The sequence below is a fragment of the Taudactylus pleione genome, unplaced genomic scaffold (assembly GCF_031769625.1).
Source record: "Taudactylus pleione unplaced genomic scaffold, aTauple2 ptg000138l, whole genome shotgun sequence".
NCBI lineage: Eukaryota > Metazoa > Chordata > Amphibia > Anura > Myobatrachidae > Taudactylus > Taudactylus pleione.
In genome coordinates, this window is record NW_028284540.1 from 9,981,101 (window position 1) to 9,998,171 (window position 17,071).

General features: G+C 44.5%; 1 protein-coding gene across 4 annotated transcripts in view; it reads left to right on the top strand.

Annotated features, from left to right (window-relative positions):
* Nucleotides 1–17,071, top strand: part of PTPN4 (protein tyrosine phosphatase non-receptor type 4) — a 209,023-nt gene that overhangs the window by 94,598 nt on the left and 97,354 nt on the right. For all 4 annotated transcript variants that reach the window (XM_088473641.1, XM_088473640.1, XM_088473638.1 and 1 more), the window contains 4 exons: nucleotides 6,867–6,911; nucleotides 8,815–8,867; nucleotides 9,533–9,653; nucleotides 13,932–14,019. In XM_088473641.1, the coding sequence (XP_088329767.1) occupies nucleotides 6,867–6,911; nucleotides 8,815–8,867; nucleotides 9,533–9,653; nucleotides 13,932–14,019 (307 nt within the window). The remainder of the gene's footprint in view (nucleotides 1–6,866; nucleotides 6,912–8,814; nucleotides 8,868–9,532; nucleotides 9,654–13,931; nucleotides 14,020–17,071) is intronic.

A 17,071-nucleotide genomic window follows, 5' to 3' on the forward strand; every position in this document is an offset into this window, starting at 1 on the left:
GTAGCTGCTCGTCGCACCTTGTGGCTGCGATCCTGGAAGGCGGACGCAGATTCCAAGAAGGGTCTGGAAGCCTTGCCGTTTACCGGAGAAGTTCTCTTCGGTCCGGATCTGGATAAGATTGTGGCCACGCTGGCGGCAGCCAAATCGGCTTGTCTCCCGTCGGCCGCTGCTCCTTCTGGTTCTGGACCATCGTCCTTTCGGTCATCTAGGGCCCAGGGCAGGCCCAAACCACAGTCGTTTCCTCGTCAGGCTGGCCCTAGGAAATCGGTCAAGCCCCGGAAGCAGGCATGGAGTACCAGACGTCCGGCCCCCAAGCCAGATGACAAGCCTGCGGCCTGACGGTCCGGGCCTCCCTTTGGGGGTTCCCAGGGTGGGAGGCCGCCTGCTGCAGTTCGCCCAGTGTTGGTCGGTCACTACGACAGACACTTGGGTTCTGGAGGTGGTCTCCCACGGGTACGCCCTCTCCTTCCGGCACAGACCCCCGGCTCGATTCTTCACCACGGGTCTACCATCAGACCGGAACAAGGCTACGGAGCTGCGGAAGGTATTGCACACTATGCTCCAGGCTGGAGTTATAGTGCCTGTTCCATTCTCCCAGAGGGGCCAGGGTTTCTATTCAAATCTTTTTTTTTTTTGGTACAGAAACCCAATGGGTCGTATCGTCCGATTCTCAACCTCAAAGCACTCAACAAGTCTTTGCGGGTACCGAAGTTTCGGATGGAGACCCTACGGTCCATCATTCTGGCGCTGGAACCTGGGGACTACATGGTGTCATTGGACATACAGGACGCTTACCTGCATGTCCCTATTCTTTTGCGCCATCAACAGTTCCTCAGGTTTGCAATCCGCAGCGACCACTTCCAGTTTCGGGCGTTACTTTTTGGCCTGGCGACAGCACCACGTGTTTTCACCAAGGTGATGGCGGTCATGGCGGCTTCTCTGCGGCTGCAGGGAGTCCGCATGTTGCCGTACTTGGACGACCTGTTATTGGTGGCGGGATCTCCAGAGCTCCTATTACGCCACTTAGACCTGACCATTGCCCTGCTGCAACGGCACGGCTGGCTAATCAACTGGCAGAAGTCCACTCTAATCCCGTCTCGGAGGATTCTGCATCTTGGAGCCTTATTGGATTCGGGACAGCAAAAGATCTTCATGACGGAGGAAAAGATCTCTGCTTTGCAGTCAAGGGTGCGCAGTTGTCTGCATAGCCGCCAGGTGTCTCTACACTCGGCGATGAGGTTACTGGGCTCCATGGTGTCGGTGTTCGACATGGTGGAATATGCCCAGTTTCACTCCAGACCTCTGCAGCACCTGATCCTGTCAAAGTGGAACGGGCTGCCTCAGTCTCTGAAGTCCCAGACGATTGTGTTCACCCCGGAGGTTCGCCTGTCCCTTGCTTGGTGGTTACAGACGACCCACCTCAGCGAGGGACGTCCGTTCTGGATTCCAAATTGGGTCCTGTTGACTACGGACGCCAGTCTTCGGGGCTGGGGAGCAGTTTCGGGTCCACATCTTTTCCAGGGCAGGTGGACTCCGACAGAAGCGGAGCTTCCAATCAATATCTTGGAACTCCGTGCGGTCTTCAATGCTCTCCAGCAGGCACATCGGTTTCTCCAGGGTCACCCGGTACAGGTCCAGTCGGACAACGCTACCACCGTGGCCTACATAAACAGGCAAGGAGGAACCCGAAGCCGGGCGGCTCTCGTGGAGGTGTCTCGGATCCTGGTTTGGGCGGAGCGCAATCTTCCGGCCTCATCAGCGGTCTTCATCCCGGGAGTGCTCAATTGGGAGGCTGACTTTCTAAGTCGCCAGGACGTTCATCCGGGGGAATGGTCCCTGCACCCGGACGTTTTTCAACTACTGGTGGACAGATGGGGTCTTCCAGAGATCGACCTCATGGCGTCCCGGCACAACAACAAGTTGCCGGTGTACAGGTCTCGCACAAGAGACGAAGGGGCGTCTCTGGTGGATGCTCTGTCCGTCCGGTGGACGTTCCGGTTCGCATATCTGTTCCCTCCGGTCTCCCTTCTTCCACGGGTAATCCGGAAATTCAAACAGGAAGGAGGGACGCTCCTGTTGATAGCTCCCGCGTGGCCCAGACAGCACTGGTTCTCAGACCTTCAGGGTCTGTCCGTGGACAGTCCTCTGCGGTTGCCGCTACGACCGGACCTCTTGTCTCAGGGTCCTTGTCGTCACCCGGACCTGACTCGGCTGTCTTTGACGGCGTGGCTGTTGAGACGGCCATGCTGAGGTCCCGGGGGTTTTCCAGCTCTGTGGTGCGTACCATGTTGCGAGCTCGGAAACCGTCTTCCGCGAGGATATACCATCGCGTGTGGCATACGTTCTTCCAGTGGTGTCGACCGAGAGGTTATGCACCGCGGGAGTTTCGTCTGTCTCGGATTCTCGCCTTCCTGCAAGCGGGACTAGATCATGGGCTTCGCCTTGCTTCTTTGAAGGTACAGGTTTCGGCCCTGTCTGTCTGGTTTCACCGTAGGATTGCTACAATCCCGGATGTGCGCACCTTTATGCAAGGTGTTGTCCGCATTCAGCCGCCCTTTGTTCTACCTGTGGCACCTTGGGATTTGGCTGTGGTCCTGAGGGCTCTCCAAGGACCGCCGTTTGAACCACTGGGCTCAGTGGATCTTAAATGGCTAACAGCTAAGACTGTTTTCCTTCTGGCTATTGCTTCGGCCAGACGTGTTTCTGAGTTAGGGGCTCTTTCTTGTAGACCCCCTTTCTTGGTTTTTCATGGGAACAGGGCAGTGCTCCGCACTCGTCCCGAGTTTCTTCCCAAAGTTGTTTCCCAGTTTCATGTTAACGAGGAAATCGTTGTTCCGGCCTTTAACTCACCGGGTCTTTCCGTGGGTGAGGCCTCTTTGGATGTTGTGCGGGCCTTAAGGACTTATGTTGACCGCACTTCTTCGTTTAGGAAGTCGGACGCTTTGTTTGTCCTCTATGGCTTCCGTAAAAAGGGTTGGCCTGCTTCAAAGCAAACTTTGGCAGCCTGGATCCGTATGGCTATTTCTGAAGCTTATCTTCATGAAGGCCTGCCGGTTCCTCCTTCTGTGAAGGCTCATTCCACTAGGTCTGTGGGTCCTTCGTGGGCAGCTCGACGTGGTGCCTCTGCAGTCCAGATCTGCAAGGCTGCTACGTGGTCCTCTGTCCATACCTTCGTGAGGTATTACAGGTTTGACACCTTCGCCTCTCAGGATGCTTCCTTCGGGCGGCGGATTCTCCTTTCAGCACAGGAGCGTCCCCACCCTTAAAAGATACTGCTTTGGGACATCCCCAAGGTATCCTGTGGATACCCTATGGACCCTGAAGTAGAAAATATGAGATATGGTAAGAACTTACCCTTGTTATCTCTATTTCTACGAAGTCCATAGGGTTCCACAGGACTCCCGCCCTGTCGCACCTGTGCTGCAGATGGGCTTTGCTCTGGTCACCGGTTTTCCGTCTCCCTCTGGTGAGAATGTGATTCTTGTATGTGTCCAGATCTTTGTTCTCTCTCTTCCTTCTCCTCCTCCGGCCTATGGCTTGGTAACTAACTGAGGTGCCTTGGCTCGGGGGCGGGGTATATAGGAGGGGGACCCAGTGCATCCTGGGAGGCTGAAAGCTTAACTCTTTGGTGCCCTGCGACTGACGTCACACCTATACCCCAAGGTATCCTGTGGAACCCTATGGACTTCGTAGAAATAGAGATAACAAGGGTAAGTTCTTACCATATCTCATATATTTCCATCACAACACTGGGGCAAAAGTTTCTTACTGAGAAATTCAGCAAAACTTAAATTAAGTAAATTATGCTTATATGTCACCCTTAGGTTCAATTATTTGGTAGTTGAAAGGGCTGCTCTTCTTTTTGGCCACATTTTTTGATAGGCAAAAACATTGATGGCTGTTGCCAATCACACTGACTAAAAATCATTTTATTTGTACTATGAATGCTATTGCACAGCCAGCATAGAGACGCCCACTGCCTCCCACTACCGCTATCTCACAACGGTTATACCAAGCAGTCCCCTCACACACAATTACAGCCCTGACCTTACTTAGAAATTGCTAACCTCGTTGCATACAGTAAGTACTCAAGCTGCGTATGCCTTTTGTGGGTGTGGATTGAAAGACCTACAGTAAACAATGTCTAGATAGACACAAGATGTTAGACAATCAGTAGGTCGACATGGTAAAAATTTCGACACACTAAAGGTCAATGTAAGAAGGTCGACATGTACAGATGGTCGACACAAAATTGGTTGAAAAGTGTTTTTTTTTCTAACCCTAATCTTCACCCTAACTCTCCCCTTGGTGCCTAACCCTCCCTTCTGGTGCATAACCCTAACCGTCGGGGTAGGTGCCTGGCCCTAACCGTCCCTTCTAGTGCCTAACCCTCCAGTAAGTGCCTAACCCTCCCTCCTGGTGCCTAACCCTAACCGTTGGGATAAGTGCCTAAACCTTGTTTGTGTCGACCTTTAGTCCCTGACGACCTGTTCACTGGCTAACATCTGGTGTCTATCTAGACTTTGTCAACCTTTATACAGTAGATCTTTAAACCAGATCCAGCCGTCGCTGTGGCTAATTTGGATACGCTTAAGTAACAGCGTTTAAACGGACAGGCACACCAAACGCTGACTACCTGTCACTCACTCTGCGATGGCTTACGGTGCTCTGCGTAATTGCAGTGCAATCACAGTGTAGCCTTCGCACACTTTGGTGCATGCACAATACACAACAAACTGCCAACTGCGTACGCTGTTGCGATCCAAAACTAATCAGGCCCATAGTTTTGTATGGGTGGATTCAGTGTGATAAAAAAACACTTGTCTGTAGAATAGTTCAGTCCCCCCAGACAGATTGCTTAAAATTGTCATACTCCGTCACTGGATAAATGTCACATGGTGTACACAATATCGCAGATCCATTTACCGGTGCCACTGAATAAATGCAGGGCATGAAATGGGCATTCTCAGCAGGATATATAATAGTCTGCAGTCTGTGCAGTCTGTTGCTAGTACGAGTATTACACGTTTGTTGCAGTCAGCAAGAAGTGGACTTTTCAATGTTCCATTCTGCGGCGTGACAAATACAATCCTTCCAGGGGAGAATAATTGTAAATCCATTAAAGTAAGGATCGGTGGTGTGGAAAGCTTGGGTGTTGCCATTCCTTAAAAGTTTGATAGAAGGTGGTAGCAGTTAGATTTTGCACGTGAAATGCACCTAGGTGTAAAGTCCTCCCCTGTGAGATGGTGGTGGGGAAAATTTTGCACAAAGTGAGAGGGATGATGGATATTGATTAGGAAAGGATAGATGCTGTCAGTTGGTCCCGATTGTGGCGCCATCTGAAGCCCCCTTGAGTGGGTAACAGAAGTCCTTACCTTATTAATCTTATGGCTTTCTTCTATCATGCTCTCGGGTGTTGAAAATTTGTGCAAGGAATAGTTTTCATACACCTAAAAGCTTTGCTTATCTAGTGTTCACTCTAGCTCCGGCGGCAGGCAGGGCGCCGGAGCTAGAGAGGGCAACCATGTGCGCGCACGCGTCCGAAAAGGGGGCGTGTCTATAAGACGCGTCCCCTTTTCGTCATACTTGGGGGCGTGCCCCGGCACTTACGGACACGCCGGGCAGCCCCCAAGCGCTGCAGAAAGGGAGAATAGATGCCGGGCGCATGCGCCCGGTGTCTATTCTCCGCCGGTGACCGGGTCACCGCACAGTTTTACACCCGCGGGACACTGCGTCCCGCGGGTGAAGACTGCACCCGCAGGCTGTGAGGGCAGGGCGCTTTTTGCCCTCCTCCTGGAGGGCAGGGTGCTTTTTGCCCTCCAGAAGGAGGGCAGGGCACCGCGCCCCGCTAAAACAGCCTAGCGGGAACGCTACTTATCTTTCCACTACTTAAGGGTAAAGCTGCATACACAACGATTTTGTTACCAACGATTTTATGAACTATTTTCTGTCAGATTATCTGTCAGATGTTTTTAAAGTGTAATGAACGATTTTTTTGAACTACAAATGATTTTTGCATTTTCCCTTAATGAAAATCGTTGAGTTGACAAGTCTGACTAAACTACAAACGTGAACGCGCATGAGCGATAATCGTTCATCATTTGACTCAGAAAGTGAACGATTTTTTCAAACGATTATCGTTAAACAATATTGTTTAACAATAATCGTTCAAAAAATCTTTGTGTGTGTATGCAGCTTTAGGCTTAGGTTTGGGGTGTGCAGGGAAGATGGAAGTGTTAGGGGCAGGGGAAGGGGTAGAAGGCTTTTTTTGGAGGGGTAAGGCGACGTGTGCTTTTCTTGGAATTTGTAATAATTGTATGTATTTATGAAATAATTATGATGTATTGTTGCAAGTTGTTTTAAATAAAACCAAGCTTCAATCCTGTGCATCTTAAATATAAAAGAAACTTCTCTGCACTAAAGAATTTAAGCATGTTATGTTTTACACTACCAGGCCTTAGAAACAAAACAAATAACTTTTATTATAACACAATAGGAGCAAGTGTTATTGAAAATATTGTATTCTGACATGTAATAATCACATCAATTCTGTTTATATATGATTTTACATTTTGGACACCATGGTTCCCTGGCAGCAGGGCTCTTCTTCATAGCCTTTACCAGTGAAACAATTTGCCGTTACCTTGTAGAAACTTGAATATGTTATAGTAATTACAGTTAGTGTAATGTGGGAGGCTGGCTGTGTGCAGGAACCGCAATCCTCGTCACATTTTCCCTCTTGTATTTAATAGCATACAGGCTTGTTACAAGTGTGCCGGGTTATATACAGTGATGCCAGTGCCCTTCCTCTAATTTTTAAGAAATAGTTACCCTGACTGCAACAAAACTTTCCTCTCGCCTTCCAGGTACCAGTATTTTCTGCAGATAAAACAGGACATTCTCTCTGGGAGGTAAGGCAGCACTCGACCAGTGAACCAGTACAATAATATGATTGTTTACTTTGTATGTTTGTTCCTGACTGTACTCCTAAAAGGAATAGGAAGATGAAGCAGCCGCCTCTGCTTGTGAGTAAGTGTGGACCTATAGTGGTACAATCGATACTGCTGCTGTGAGGCTTAGAAGTGAGAGATCCCTGCTTCCCCTTACACCCTCCCATCGCCCCTGGCCTGTTCTCAAAATGTCTGGACTGTTCAGAAAAGACTCCTGCTGCACTGTTGAGAGCAGTGTTGGTGCCCACCAGGCAAGAATTGGCATCGCCAGACACCTAAATGATTTACTATGGGAACCAGTGATACACTGGTCCACCCTTGGGTGCAACTAAGCTGGTTGTCACATATAGGCATATGACTGGCTTATTTTCTGCTTCAGATTAGCATATTTTGTCTGCAGTGCCAGGAAGGAGGAATACAATATTTTTTTTACAGGACATGTATGATTTTGCCATGTGATTGCGAGCCGGCAGACCAGTTCAGTTTACATTGTCCGACAAAAGTTGTGGTGAGAGAACTGAAATTCCATACATACTGTAACTGTGAAAATATCAATACTTATTATTGTGAAAATATGGTGCACTCTGGGGTATTAGTGGTCAGTGTAATATTTTAAAGTGTTGTTGTTAGTGTCGCAATGTCATTATTTGTAATAACTACTGAAGTTGGAATAGTCAGCTAATGTCACTAGGACCTGGATCTTTGTGAAAATGTAGGTTCTGACTTTGTAATCTGTTGGATGGGTGTCCTTAAATGTCTCAGATTCTGTTGCTAATTCCAATGTTATTGTTTGTGTTTGGTGTTCAACAGATTTTTTTAGGATGGGTGTTCTTGTAAGGTCCTAAAGAAATGTTATATAAAGCTGTAGGTAGGGTGTTCTTTATAGTCCATAATTCCTCGGAAAAACTAAAGGTGTTTTCCTCTGTGTATTGTGGTTTTTAAATATCAATATTTACAGTTCCTGCTATAGTCAATTATGCAGTAAATCTGCACATCTGCATTTGCTCCCCAAAAGGGTTATAACAAATGAGAATATAAACTAGTGGGGGGTTACTCTTCTGGTACATGTGATACATTGAAACTGGTAGCTGTTACTTACAATAAATGTTTATCATGCCAAACCTGCATATTAATCGCTTCACTCTGAAAATTTAATTATAGTAGTATCCTCAAATCATTCATTATATTGTCAGAGGAGATTACATATATTTCCAAGTTTTTTCTTCATATTGTAGGAGCTTCAAAAGTATTTTGTATTGGCTTGTTCCTGTTCCACCATCAAAAGTGGCTTTCAGTAAATGTTTGCATATATAAACTTAGAACAGCACAGACCCCAATATATTGTATATATAATACAGTAGTTATTGAATTATGAAAATACTTTTCCATTCCAATATAATGTCTAACAATGTCTTCGCTAAGTGAGAGTTGTTATTATTATATCTGTCCATGCCACAGCAATACACCAGGCACAAACATTTCAACGCAACTCCACAAACACCACTCACATTGCGCAACTTGGGACACTTTTCTGAATCCCAAAGACGTCATGGTTCAAGGATTATGTTGTCTCCAGTTCCTTGTGTTCTACATATACTTAACTTGGCTAAAACATCTCTCAGGCATTGTTTTGTGGGCAAGAAGAGCCAAACATAACATGGTTTTCACCGTAAATGATTCAATAAAGATTTTAATTTAAAGGCTGATGATAACACAAAATTAATAATTATGAGGCAGAAGTATCATATTGTACATTTTATTGGCAAAATCAAGCTTGGGGAATATGACTATATATTATATTTATAATATATTATTCATTCTATGGATATCGTAATTCCTTTATTCTTTTCTTCTCATTTTACAGATTGCCCTGCCCATACAATACTGCCGCCCTGTTGGCTTCTTATGCATTTCAATGTAAGTATTACTACAAGAGTTACATACTTGGTATCATACATGCTGTAATTATTCAACATGTAGCATGTAATTTTTGTTGTGTGTGTCTGAACTTCAGTTTTGAATACCATAGACCTATTTAACAGCGATCTCAATATATTTCTCCTGGTAACACATTTTATAACTAAAGATTTAAAACTGTATATACCCACAATTCTCAATTCAGCCGTTAACTTCCAAATTTTTTTTGTTATGTAATCTTTCCAGTTTTATTGCCTCTGATTTCTTTTTTTTTTTAATAGCAGCCATACATGAATATTACTGTTCAGTAACGCCATAAGATCACCTACTGTAGTTTTATATGCTCTGCTGCCTCTGTACCATTGCTTTGTCAGCCACAATTCATTGATAACTCAGACCAGAATTTGTCAACTCTCCTCTGAAGTGTCTGCAGTACACAATGTTTTTCAGATTTCCTTAATCGTGCACTAATCTAATTGACGAACACTTAATCACGCAGGAAATTCCTGAACACATTACCTATTTGGTAGATCTCGATGATCCTGATGTTTTCTAGACTCTAATTACACCTGTACTAAACACAATGTCACTTCCCACAAATATCGTATGTATTCAAATTCCATGTCATATCAACATCTAATTAATAGCATCTTCTTCCTTGTAAGCTGAACTGGGAGACTACAGTCATTCGGAGCACTTGCCCGGTTACCTCTCTGACTACACTTTTATCCCCAACCAACCTCTGGACTTTGAGAAGGAAATTGCTAAATTGCATCAGCAGCACAGGTGAGATATCGGGGCGTGTTGCTGTCAGTACATTCATTGGTCAGGAGACCACTTTGTATGTTATGGGGATAAACATTACATTCTATGGATTCTATAAAACATGCAGACACACGGCTCTCAAGTAGCTGATTTTAAAGTGTAAATAATTAACTTGTACTCTCTGCTTTTACAGTTTTGCCGTAGGGTTATTGGTCTTGATTTATTACGGTGTTTGTTCACAGTTGTACCTCACTATGGAATATTTTGGTGATTATATAAATAAATATTAGTAAAAAATAGGGTGTTTATACTTACCATTTCTTTGCTTCAAGGAGTGATAAAGAAATATGTCATGTTTAGGTTTTTTAGTCTCACAATCCTTTTTGTAGGTTCATTATAAGGGCAGTTAAATAACTATTGATTTGTTGCTCAACTTTTTATGTATTGCCTTTTATGTCTTAATAATTAATTATAATTGTACTTTTTTATTATAATGGGTGTTTGATGTGCGTACATGGTTGGGGATTTTTTCATATTTCTCTGCTTCCCCCTTATAGTGTGCTGTTATACGATTGTGCAGCCTTTTATTAGGCTTGAACGGTTAATGTTTTCGACTTATCCAGAAATGGTACAGATGTGTCCTCATACATCTAGCCTCAATTCGCCACTCAGCGCAACTTGCCTGGTGAGAGTGAGCCGACAGATCCTGTGCTACTCTGCTAGTGTTTGGCATCTTTTTTTCGCCAAGACTGCATCTAAGTTTCAATGTGATGTGACTAGGTCGCACTAGTATAGTGTGCTGAATAATTTGATATGTGACACTTGTATATATGTGTGCACCTGAGTTTGTATATAAAGCACAGTGGAACTTGGAATGATAAAAGCTGTTGTCGCTACATTGTAGCACTTCCTATAGAGAGACACAGTCACACTCAGATATACAAGTGTTGCATATCAAATTAATCAGCACAGTCTGCTGATGTGTCCTAGTCACATCACATTGCGATTTAGATGCATTATCAGAAACAAAAGAAGCAAAAAAGACACTCAGCGCTGGCAGTGTCTCACTGGATCTGGCGCACCAAGAGAGGCTTTTTAGCGCGACTGAAGCAAAGATGTATAAGGACACATCTACAGTCAGGTGCATAAATATTGGGACATTGACAGAATTTTCATATTTTGGCCTCTATTCACCACCACAATGGCTTTGAAATGAAACAAACAAGATGTGCTTTAACTGCAGACTTTCAGATTTAATTTGAGGGTAATTGCATCCAAATCAGGTGAACGGTGTAGGAATTACAACGGTTTCTATATGTGCCTCCCACTTTTTAAGGGGCCAAAAGTAATGGGACTATCAACTCAAAAGCTATTTCATGGACAGGTGTGCTTGATTCCCTCATTATTTCATTATCAATTAAGCAGGTAAAAGGTTTGGAGTTGATTCTAGATGTGACATTTGCATTTGGAATCAGTTGCTGTCGACTCTCAATATGAGAACCAAAGAGCTGTCACTATCAGTGAAGCAAGCCATCATTAGGCTGAAAAATCAAAACAAACCCATCAGAGAGATAGCAAAAACATTAGGTGTGGCCAAATCAACTGTTTGGAACATTCTTAAAAAGAAAGAATGCATCGGAGAGCTCAGCAACACCAAAAGACACAGAAGACCACGGAAAACAACTGTGGTGAATGACAGAAGAATTATTTCCCTGATGAAGAAAAACCCCTTCACAACAGTTGGCCAAATCAAGAACACTCTCCAGGAGGTAGGTGTATATGTGTCAAAGTCAACAATCAAGAGAAGACTTCACAAGAGTGAATATAGAGGGTTCACCACACGATGTAAACCATTGGTGAGCCTCAAAAACACTAAGACCAGATTAGAGTTTGCCAAACAACATCTAAAAAGCCATTACAGTTCTGGAACAACATCCTATGGACAGATGAGACAAAGATCAACTTGTACCAGAGTGATGGGAAGAGAAGAGTATGGAGAAGGAAAGGAACTGCTCATGATCCAAAACATACCACCTCATCAGTGAAGCATGGTGGTGGTAGTGTCATGGCGTGTGCATGTATGGCTGCCAATGGAACTGGTTCCCTTGTATTTATTGATGATGTGACTGCTGACAAAAGCAGCAGAATGATTTCTGAAGTGTTTCGGGCAATATTATACGCTCATATTCAGTCAACTGCTTCAGAACTCAATGGACGGCGCTTCACAGTGCAGATGGACAAAGACCCGAAGCATACTGCAAAAGCAACCAAAGAGGTTTGTAAGGCTAAAAAGTGGAATGTTATGCAATGGCCAAGTAAATCCCCTGACCTGAATCCGATTGAGCATGCATTTCACTTGATGAAGACAAAACTGAAGGGAAAATGCCCCAAGAACAAGCGGGAACTGAAGACATTTGCAGTAGAGACCTGGCAGAGCATCACCAGGGATGAAACCCAGCGTCTGGTGATGTCTATGCGTTCCTGACTTCATGCTGTAATTGCCTGCAAAGGATTTGCAACAAAGTATTAAAAAGTGAAAGTTAGATTTAGGATTGTTTAGTTTGTCCCATTACTTTTGGCCCCTTAAAAAGTGGGAGGCACATATAGAAACCGTTGTAATTCCTACACCGTTCACCTGATTTGGATGTAATTACCCTCAAATTAAATCTGAAAGTCTGCAGTTAAAGCACATCTTGTTTGTTTCATTTCAAAGCCACTGTGGTGGTGAATAGAGGCCAAAATATGAAAATTCTGTCAATGTCGAATATTTATGCACCTGACTGTATATATATATTATACATGATGTCAGAACACAGATTTCTGACTAGCAGCATTTTCCCACTGCCCTTTACAGAATACAGATAATACATACATACAATACAACACCTACATAAGCTTGCCCACTTACAGGGCAATTTAATTTTGGAGCGAAGTCAGTTTTTGCGATAATTTCGCACCGATGACGTCATTTTCGCTGGTTTTGGTTTTACACCGTATTCAATTTCAAAGACTTTTCGCATGTTCGAAAAGTCTTTGAAAAAAAAATGGGGATAACGTTTCACCATTTAATAGGTGGCGAAAAAAAGTGCAGAATTGGGGTTTAGGGGTGCAAGCTTAAAAAAAATAGCCTGCATCCCTGGGAATGTAATTTTAAAATAAACTGTGTCAAAAAAAGTTTTAAAAAAAAAATAGGGACACCCCAAAAAATTATTGAAAATTTGGGGTGAAAAAAAAAAATGGGAAAAAAGTGTTTAAAAATAGGGAAATAGGTTCAGGGCTATTCTGCAAGTATGCGGCAGGTGTATTCTAGAGTAGGCTATTAGCGGCAGGTGCATATTTGCTGAATTTTTAAATAAAGACTTTAGGGACTTAAAAATATGCTAGTACCCATTTTCATGTACCCCAAATTTGATGGGACCACTTAAAAAAAATGAAAAAAATAACCTAAGTGCTCTTCTGCATCACTTCTTCAATGTTGGGAAAAAAACACCTGCAGCCGCTATTTAAATCCCCGACTTTCATTTGCAGGCTAAAACGGGGGTACCCATAGTGATCCCCCATGTTTTTACAGTTTTAGGGGGGTCCTACAATTTATTCCAGGTAAATTTCATTTTTTTTTCGCCGATCCTACTTCGCCGGGTCCCGTTTTCGTAGCTTTCAAATTGAATACGGGGATAAAGCGGACGCGTGCCCGATACTTTATCCCAGGAAAATCTCCAATGTGGAGCGAAAAGTCCAGCACGGACTTTTCGCTCCCATATTGAATACCCCTCTTAAAGTCATAGCATATACCTTGCAGTAATTGAGACTTGGTTCCTCATTTCACACAGTGATGTCCTGGCATCAGCGGCACACAACACGTGGTTGGTGGATTACATGCTTGCCTGTCACAGCCTATACCAGTGAAATGGCGGCATTTGTCACAGTGATTCTTCTTGCAGAAGAGGAGGAAATTAATTGCACTGCCTTCCAAACCTTGTAGCCCAGGGGTTGCTCATTTTGGCTAATGGGATTCCCAAACAGTGTGTCAGGACACTTGTTACTTTTTTTTAGGATGGATGTTTTACAAGAGCATTTGATCGAAAGTAGAAAACTTCTTGTAGTAATTATTTTCTGATGTAATTGAGCTTATTTGTGAAATACTATTTTAATTGTAATTTAAACACATTTAATTTCACTCATTTTTGTTTTCCTATAAAATTATGATTCATGTTTTATTTAATACAATGTTTTAAGATGTGTCATGATATATTGTGGTATCTGTAGTTCTGATGGTGGATGATGTATTTTATCTTTCAGGGGTCTGTCTCCAGCAGAGGCAGAGTTCAGCTATCTCAGCACTGCTCGCACCTTAGATCTGTATGGAGTGGAGCTACACTACGCACGGGTCAGTGACTGTCTTATGCTGCAGCCTTCTCCATTGCACAATGCAGAGACTATATTTGTGATTTGTCTCACTGAGCAAATGTAATTAAAGGGAATGTGCTTCCAGGCTGTTGTAAAGTTTGTCAGAACATGCTGGGTGTGTAATAATACATGTTTCATTTGTAGTACTGTCTTGTAAAAAGGTGCTTTGTAAGGTAGCATTACTGCCCACCCGTTGGAGTCCTGGGGTTTCCATAAAGCCAATTTCTTCTTCAGGGTCTACAGGAACTACCTTGGGAGGTATGTGGTTGGAGAGATCCAGGCACCAAACAGTCAAAGCTTTAGCTCCCAGAATGCACTGGTCCTCCTCCATATATACCCCAACCCAGCCACAGGCATTCAGTTTTTTGTTTGGTGCTTGGTGTTTGGTGCTCAACAGGAGTTCAGACACACCTTTAGAACAGGGGACTGCTCTGGCAGTACCAAGCTTTTTTTTTGTGATTTGTTTAATTAACTATTTTACTGGGTTAGCAGTGCTGAGCGTCCTAATAAGACGCATGCCCTGCAACTCCTTCTACCTCCGTCGATGCCGCAACACCAGTAATGTCTGGTGATATCACCGGGTCACAAAGGAGCTTAGCTAGCAGCGATGCTGGAGGCCCGGACTACAATCGGACACACGGAGATGTCAGGTAAGGCGATTCCTCTTTTACGAGGATTCCCAACGCGGCAGTCCTTCCAGCGCTGGAAACTCACCGGAAGCCGCTGCAGTGAAGGCCCAGTGCACCCCCACGGCCTCACTAGACCACCGGGACTTTATCTTCTGATGCCGGGGCATCGACAGTAGACACATCTACTGCCATGAGGCCAGTGTACCCTGTAGGTTGATGCAGCTTAGTGACCCAGACCCTACTTAAAGTATTCCCGCATCTGAATTGCTCCTCCTACCCGCCTTGTGTATATGAGACGCTCATAGTTCACAATCGGTGCTATGCTGAAGCTGTTGTTCTCAGAAGGTTTGGGTGTATCCCTGTATACCTCTCCCCTGGGTTAGGTATATAGTGTTCTACATCCTACCAATCTACCAAGCCTTGGTGTTGGTCAGTTGATTCAGAGCTCATTGCAATTTAATTGCATATGCATTGTATGTGACTTCTGCTAGCTGCTGTTTGATACTGCCTCTTATTTCTGACTGTCAGTTATAACTATCACTGTTTTTCTCTTCAACACTCTGGAACAGGGTGTGTGGGGTTTTCTGTTTACTTCACAAATACTGGTACTTGTGAAGACTGTCACATTACAGTTATACCTTGTACCTTTTATACATTGATGTGTCAATGGTTAAGGATAATCAGGAGGCTTAAGCTCCTGTGCTAGTTTCATGTAAATCCTGTTTAGCAGGCCTGTCGGCACAGGATTTCATACAGGATGGTTTGTGTGCTTCCTGTCATAGGAGGCAGCTACCTCACCAATCCAGTGCACCAGCTCCTGTACAAGAGCCATCCTGGGCTTCCTCTTGATCTCAGGTTATGGCGCATTTAGTGGACTGTGCAGCAGCTCCTGTACTGCCTCCCACTATGGGGTTCCCGCAGCAGTTACATTCTGCTATATATATGCCCCCTATGCATCCTTTCTGGATTGAGGCTTATGATATACTCAAATCGGAGTATATTTCAACCATCTACTGCTGCTCAGCAAGTAGTGCAAGCGGATAGACCAGTTACTGCTCAGCATAGGCATCCATCAGGTGCAGCCTGGGGATTCTAACTCCTCGTGAGATGATGATACACATGATTCCTCTTCTGAGTCTCTCTCGGCTGGTCTGTGGATGTTCCCTCTGTGGTGAGAACAGTTAGATCCATCCTTAGGATAGAGCAGAGACGGGGAACCTCATGCCCGGGGACCTTATAAGGCCCGCTGAATCATTTGGTCTGGCCCTTGGAGCTTTTTTCTGCTAGCCATATCTGGCTAGCAGGGTGCCAAAAAAGGCACCCTGCAGCCAGAATCTATGCAGCAGTGCCACCTGGAGCATCCTTCGGACACTTCAGACGGTCACACCACTGCCCATCCATCCTCAGGATGCTCCAGGCATTGCTATAATCGATTGTGGCCCCACCCCGTATGATGTCACATGGAGGGGCGTGGCTTGCACCAGGCCCGCAAATAATAATATATATCAAAATGCCCCTCGGCAGAAAAAGGTTCCCCACCCTTGGTATAGAGGAAGAGGAGGTCCCGCCTAAATCTAAGACTCCGGTCTTTAGGCGTTAGAAAGTGGTAACGGAGTACTTTCCTCAGTCTGAGCAGCTTACGGGCCTCATGGCTGAAGCAGGAGCACTCCTAATAGACGTTTTCATGCTACAAAAAAGTTAACATCTTTGTACCTGTTTTCACCTGGTGAATGTACCAAGTAGGAAGTTCCTCCGGCTGTTGATGCTCATGTAACACGATTGATCAAGAGCTCTACATTATCTATTTAATCTGCATCCTCACTTAAGGATGTTACAGATAGGAATCTTGAATCATGTTTGAAATCCGTTTTCTCATTGTCTGGAGCTATTACCCGGCCGGATATGGCCGTAGCCTGGGTAGCCAAGGCGATGGAGGAATGGGAAAAAGCTCTGGAAGACAGTATGCCACAGGCTACCAGAGAACAACTGTCCTATTTCTCCCAAATGCAGGAAGCGGCTGCTTATGTGGGAGAAGCGGTAATTGACGCAGGACTTCTGGCTTCTAGAGTATCGGCAACTTCGGTTGTGGCTCATAGAACCGTTTGGTAAAGGTCCTGGAAGGCAGATACAGGATCTAATGCTGCATACACACGTAAAGACTTTCTGTCCAACCATCCAACTACTTGATTGGTTGGAATTAAAATCTGGTAAGGTATGAAAGCAAATGACAATCAGCAATTTGCTCCCAAATGCCAGAAAACTGATGAAAATGGTCATTAGACAAGTTTGTTAAATGTTGATCTAAACAATTTGTTCAAACAACAGTTTTTGTCCATTTTCCGGCATTTGGGAGCAAATTGCTGATTGTCATTTGCTTTCATACCTTACCAGATTTTGTTTGAT